The following is a 6,000-nucleotide window of genomic DNA, read 5'->3' on the forward strand; positions in this document are numbered from 1 at the left end:
TGCATGAAGAAAAAAAACCAGGATTTTTCCTAGTCTTTCTGTCTCACAGGGGTCCTCCATTTTACTCCTAAGATCATAAATTTCTTTTGGTGGTGGTAGGATGGAACCTGGGCCTCATGCATGCTAGGCAAGCTCTCTACCATTGGCTACACCCCCAGTGCAAAGGTCTTCTTTTAGCTTTTAAAGATAGGGGAGGTAAATGGATATGTTCTTATCCATTATCCTTTTCTTATGGAAGTGCTGAGGGTGGAACCCAAGACTTTGGGAATGTTAGGCAAGCACTCTACCACTGAGTCACACTATCTATCTTAAACTGGAAGTAGCACTGTTATCTGAAACTGTCTCCTGGTTTATGTTCCACGACACCACACTTTCCTGGTTCTGTCCCTACCATTCAAAAATTTGCCTTGTGATTTTCATGGCATACTGGTGTCCCCTCAGAATCTGTATTTGATGCTTTTCTCCAATCCTTGTTCTTTCTTAGCTCCCCAATTCATTCTGGTGGCTTCAGCTAATAGTGAAATGATCTTGCCTCCCAAACCTTGCTCTATGCCAGCCTTCTCTCCTAAATTCCAGCTGGACATTTCCATTGGTATGTTCCATAAATGCTCCTGCTTGGCCCCAAGATCTATCACTTTCTTCTCCCTTGATCCATTGTCTCTCATTTTGCTGTTCTCAGCATCTCTTTTTTCTTTCTTTCTTTCTTTTTTTTTGGTGCCAGGAATTGAACCCAGGAGTGCTTAACCACTAAGCCACATCCCCAGCCCTTTTTTGTATTTCATTTAGAGACAGGGTCTCACTGAGTTGCTTGTGTGAACTCACTGTGTGCAGATTCCATGGCTTCTTCATTTTCATTTCCCCAGAAACTTGCTCAGGACCAGGCACACAATCTTAATTCAGTAGTATAGTAATCTTTTCTTCATGAATTAATACATGAACACAGTGGCATGGCCTTTCAGGGTTCCTTCCCCCACAAAGTATAATATCAAGTAAGACACTGAATCAGGTATCCAGTATGGCTCTTTCTAGTATGCTCTCAATAAGGTTCCATTGAAAGGATCAGTTCTCACACCCCTTTTTTTTAAATTTATGCATCCCATTCTGATCACTGGAGATTGTCGTTACAGGGATCCGTGTCATTCGAGGATGTGGCTGTGGATTTCACCCGACAGGAGTGGCACAGGCTGGACCCTGCTCAGAGGACCATGCACAAGGATGTGATGCTGGAGACCTATAGCAACCTGGCATCCGTGGGTGAGGATGTTTGTCTTTGTAACTCCTGGTAGCATGTGATCACTAGAATACATGCAGTCTCTGTAGAGTTTAGTGATATTTTAGTTTTAGATTCAAGGATCACACCTGACAGGACAGTTTAGGGCACCAGGAAGAATTGTGTGTGCTCACCTCCCCAATGAATGGTTTAAATGGGCCCCCTTCCTTGTGCAGCTCATGAAGATGCACCTTCCTCCTTCATCAGAGGCCCCAAAGCTCAGACATCTTGGCCCACGTCCTGTGCCATTTCCCATTAACAGGCCTCTGCGTGGCCAAACCAGAGATGATCTTCAAGTTTGAGCGAGGAGAAGAGCTGTGGATATTAGAGGAGGAATCCTCAGGCCATGGATACTCAGGTGAGTGAGGAAGAACCAGACATATGAAACACAGTGGGAGTGATATCCCAGGAATTCAGGTCAAAGGGTATCCTTGTGCAATATTTTCTAGGAATATCTTTTGCTAGGCCTGAGCTCTTTGAAAATAAGGACACAAGGTCCACCTACTTTAGACATCTGAATTACATACCCCAATATCACAGTCACAATTCACTGCTGTTTTATCTTGATTTTTATAAAATTATCCATTACTTAAAAAAATTTTTTTTGGTACTGGGGATTGAACTCAGGGACACTTAACCACTAAGCCACATCCCCAGCCCTTTTTGTTTTATTTAGAGACAGGGTCTTGCCAGGTTGCTCAGGACCCTGCTAAATTTCTGAGGCCGGCTTTGAACTCATGATGTTCCTGCCTCAGCCCCCTGAATTGCTGGGATTACAAGTGTGCCCCACTGTGCCTGGATGAACCATATAATTTTTTAAATGTTGTGGGCAGATTGAACTGAGTGCCAAGTCTAGTCTAAGTGACATTTCCTGGGACTTGTAAAAAGACCAGGGCAAAAGAGGGAAAGAATGTTAAGAGGTAAGTTACCAGGGGGGCCAAAATTATATAGAATTTTAAAGACTATGTTAAGGAGTTTAATTTTACACTATGACAGGAAAAGGCATTTGAGGGTGTTAGGTGAAAAAGTGACACTCTGGTTTGTTTTTAAAGGATCTCTATCGCTGCTGTGTGGCAACAGCTCTGTTGGGGCTAATGCCCTCAGGCTGGATAACAGCCTGCTTCAGAATCAGAATATTCAAACTCTGAATCAAAATGTTGAATATAATGGATGTGGGAAAGGCTTCCACCAGGACACGGGCTTCCTTCAACATAAAAGAACACACACTGGAGATAAAAGCTTTGAATGTCACGAATGTGGGAAGGCATACTGCAGGAAGTCAAACCTCGTTGAACATCTGCGAATACACACCGGGGAGAGACCTTATGAATGTGGCGACTGTGCAAAAACCTTCAGCGCCAGATCATATCTCATTGCCCATCAGAAAACTCACACAGGGGAGAAGCCCTTTGAATGTCCTGAATGTGGGAAATCTTTTGGCCGGAAGTCACAACTCATTCTACATGGGAGAACACACACAGGAGAGAGACCCTACGAATGTAGGGAGTGTGGGAAAACCTTTTCCGAGAAGGCAACTCTCACCATTCACCAGAGAACCCACACGGGGGAGAAACCCTACAAGTGTAGTCAATGTGGGAAAACGTTTCGAGTCAAGATAGCCCTCACCCAGCACCAGAGAACTCACACGGGGGAGAAACCCTATGAATGTGGGGAATGCGGGAAAAACTTCCGTGCAAAGAAATCCCTAAATCAGCATCAGAGTATTCACACAGGCGAGAAACCTTACGAATGTGCGGAATGTGGGAAATTCTTCCGAATGAAGATGACTCTCAATAATCATCAGAGGACCCACACGGGTGAGAAACCCTATCAGTGCAATGAATGTGGGAAATCTTTCAGCGTGCACTCCTCTCTCGGGGTCCATCAGAGAATTCACACGGGAGAGAAGCCTTACCAATGCAACAAATGCGGTTACGCCTTCTACGTGAAAGCACGCCTCATCGAGCACCAGCGAAGGCATTCGGGGGAGAAACCCTATGAATGCACCGAGTGTGGGAAGATCTTTAGTATGAGGAAGTCCCTTCGGCAACACCGGAGAACTCACACAGGAGAGAAGCCTTATGAATGCAGCGAATGTGGAAATGCCTTCTACGTGAAATCGCGCCTCATTGAGCATCAGCGAATTCACACGGGAGAGAGACCTTTTGAATGTCAAGAGTGCGGGAAGGCTTTCTGCCGGAAAGCACACCTCACGGAACACCAGAGAACTCACTTAGGCCGGCCCTTGCCATGTGCAATGGAGAAAACCCCTCCGTAAAGACTCCCCACACCACTGGATCTAGTCCCTTGGGGCATCTGAATACCAGAGCACTCAGAATACCCCTGTCACAGTGTGTCACCTAACTTGATGTAAAAGTAGCTCCTGATCCCCCTGGGGGGAAGCTCATTGTTATTTTCATTTGTATTTCCCCAGTTGGTGATGAAGTGGAATATCTTACCCGTTTTACCCTTCTGAGTTTTCCTTCCATGCATAGACTGTTCACATTCTTTCTTTGCTGATTATTTGGCACTGGGGATTGAACCCATGGGCACTTTACCACTGAGCCACAACCCCAGCCCTTTTTAATTTGAGACAGGGTCTCTCTAAGCTGCTGAGGCTGGCCTCAAACTTGCAATCATCCTGCCTTAGCCTCCCAAGTAGCTGGTGCTCACTTTTTTCTTTCTTTCTTTCTTTCTTTCTTTCTTTCTTTCTTTCTTTCTTTCTTCCTTCCTTCCTTCCTTCCTTCCTTCCTTCCTTCCTTCCTTCCTTCCTTCCCTTCCCTTCCCTTCCCTTTCCTTTCTTTTCTTTTTTTCTTTCTCTCTTTCTCCTTCCTTCCTTCCTTCCTTCCTTCCTTCCTTCCTTCCTTCCTTCCTTCCTCCCCTCCCCTCCCCTCCCCTCCCCTCCCCTCCTCTCCCCTCCTCTCCCCTCTTCTCCTTTCCTCTCCTTTCTGTTTGTACCAGGGATTGAACCCAGGGGTGCTTAACCACTAAGCCACATCCCAAGTCCTTTTTATTTTTTTATTTCGAGACAGGAATTCACTAAGTTGCTAATGGTGGCTTCAAACTTGTGATCCTCCTTCCTCAACCTCACAACGTGCTGGGATAACAGGCCTGTGCCACTGTGCCTGGCATGCTCACAGTTTTCTAATAGGCTGTTCATCTTTTATTTCCTGGTTTAAATGGTGTTTAATATATGAGATTATAAAAATCCTTTTTCAGTCATGTGTATTGTAATATCTTCTTCCAGACTGTGGCTGGTTCATTTTGTTAATTCTTCTGCTGAAGTTTTATGTTTTTCTATCATTAGTTTCAAAGTGATGCTATTCACTTATATTTTCCTCTTCAGTTAAAGTTTTTCCCAACATTTAGAATTTCAATCTCCCTTGAGATTTCGTTTTGTACAGAATGAAGGCTGCAATGTATAATGCTACGTGGTCTTGTTAAATCATTACACAAATGATGTCACACTGCAGATAAAGTTTGGTAGCTTTTTTTCATATGGTGCTGCTACCTTCTCAAGATCTATCCATGTTGTTAAATGTAAGTCTGGCTTATATATTCCTCTCTCCATTCTCCTTGTGATAAACATTGTATTGTTTCTGTGTTTTGTGACTAAACGTAGAAGTGGAATTGCTGGTTCATAGGGTGTAGCAATGTCCCAGTTACTAAGCTTTTTTTTTTTTTTTTTTTGGTACTTGGGATTGAACCCAGGGGCACTTTACCACTGAACTATATCCCCAGCCCTTTTTGTTTTGTTCTGAGACAGGGTCTCTCTAAACTACCCGGATCGGCCTCAAACCTGTGCTTCTCCTGCCTCAGTCTCCCAAGTAGCTGGGATTATAGGCGTGTGTCACCTCGGCCAGCAGCTATTAAAGCTCTTGTGTCCTAGCTCCAAACCCACCCTTCTAGATTGTGCTTTGTGAGTCTAAAAACCACATTTCTGCATTGCCAATTGCTCTCTGCCAAGAAGAGATATTAGATATAAGTTTTGGGGCTGGAGGAGAAAAAAGGAACTTGGTCCTTTTGCTCCTTCCTGTTAGTTCCCCCCTTCTTCTGTGTGTCCACCCAGCTTCTTCACTAGGTAGCAGAATTCCTTGTCATAGAAGCAGTTCTTTTTCCAACTTGAGGTTTCCCCATCCCCCCAGATTCAACTTTACGGGACCCCACCCGCTTTGAGACATAGGCATCATCTGGCTCATGCAACCTCCTTAGAGGCATGATTCCCAGCCACATGGGACTCCTCTTCCACCCTTCTGATTTGTAGTAATTCCAATGTCATCCTTTTGTTACTCTCCTAACCTGCTTGCTTTCTGCAATTGCTACCTTCCTGATAAAGTTTTTCTTTTTGTCTCTTAAGTTACATGTGGGAATTACCCAATTTCATAAGTAATTAAGTTATTTAAAATAAGTTTTCTCCATGAAAATAATGGTGTGGTTTCTGTGTCTTGACTGGGCCCTGATTGATCTGTATCAAAGTTTGTCAACTTTATTAAGTATTGATTTTTTTCCCTCTGAATTGGATTATTTTATACTCTCAGGATAAGTTTGAGAAGTTTCCATCATCACCAGCACTTAATATTAGTCCTCTAAATTTTTAATAGTAATTTTACCCATACACACACACAGATATGTGTATTTCAAAATATAATGATGTGTTATGGTGTATGTGTGGCACACATCTCCTTATAAACATCTTTTTTATATTGACAATATTCCTTTTATTCACATAT

General features: G+C 43.5%; 1 protein-coding gene across 2 annotated transcripts in view; it reads left to right on the forward strand.

Moving 5' to 3' along the window:
- The window catches only part of Znf157 (zinc finger protein 157), a 29,315-nt gene extending 25,523 nt beyond the window's left edge, over positions 1–3,792 (forward strand). Inside the window, exons 3-5 of one of the 2 annotated variants that reach the window (XM_047536725.1) lie at positions 1,128–1,254; positions 1,533–1,628; positions 2,323–3,792. In XM_047536725.1, the coding sequence (XP_047392681.1) occupies positions 1,128–1,254; positions 1,533–1,628; positions 2,323–3,548 (1,449 nt within the window). In that variant the 3' untranslated portion in view covers positions 3,549–3,792. Of the gene's footprint in view, positions 1–1,127; positions 1,255–1,446; positions 1,629–2,322 lie in introns of those variants that run through there. The other variant, XM_047536727.1, reaches the window with a different exon arrangement.
- The last annotated feature ends 2,208 nt before the right edge of the window (positions 3,793–6,000 follow it).

This window comes from Sciurus carolinensis, chromosome X (assembly GCF_902686445.1).
Source record: "Sciurus carolinensis chromosome X, mSciCar1.2, whole genome shotgun sequence".
In the NCBI taxonomy this organism is placed as follows: domain Eukaryota; kingdom Metazoa; phylum Chordata; class Mammalia; order Rodentia; family Sciuridae; genus Sciurus; species Sciurus carolinensis.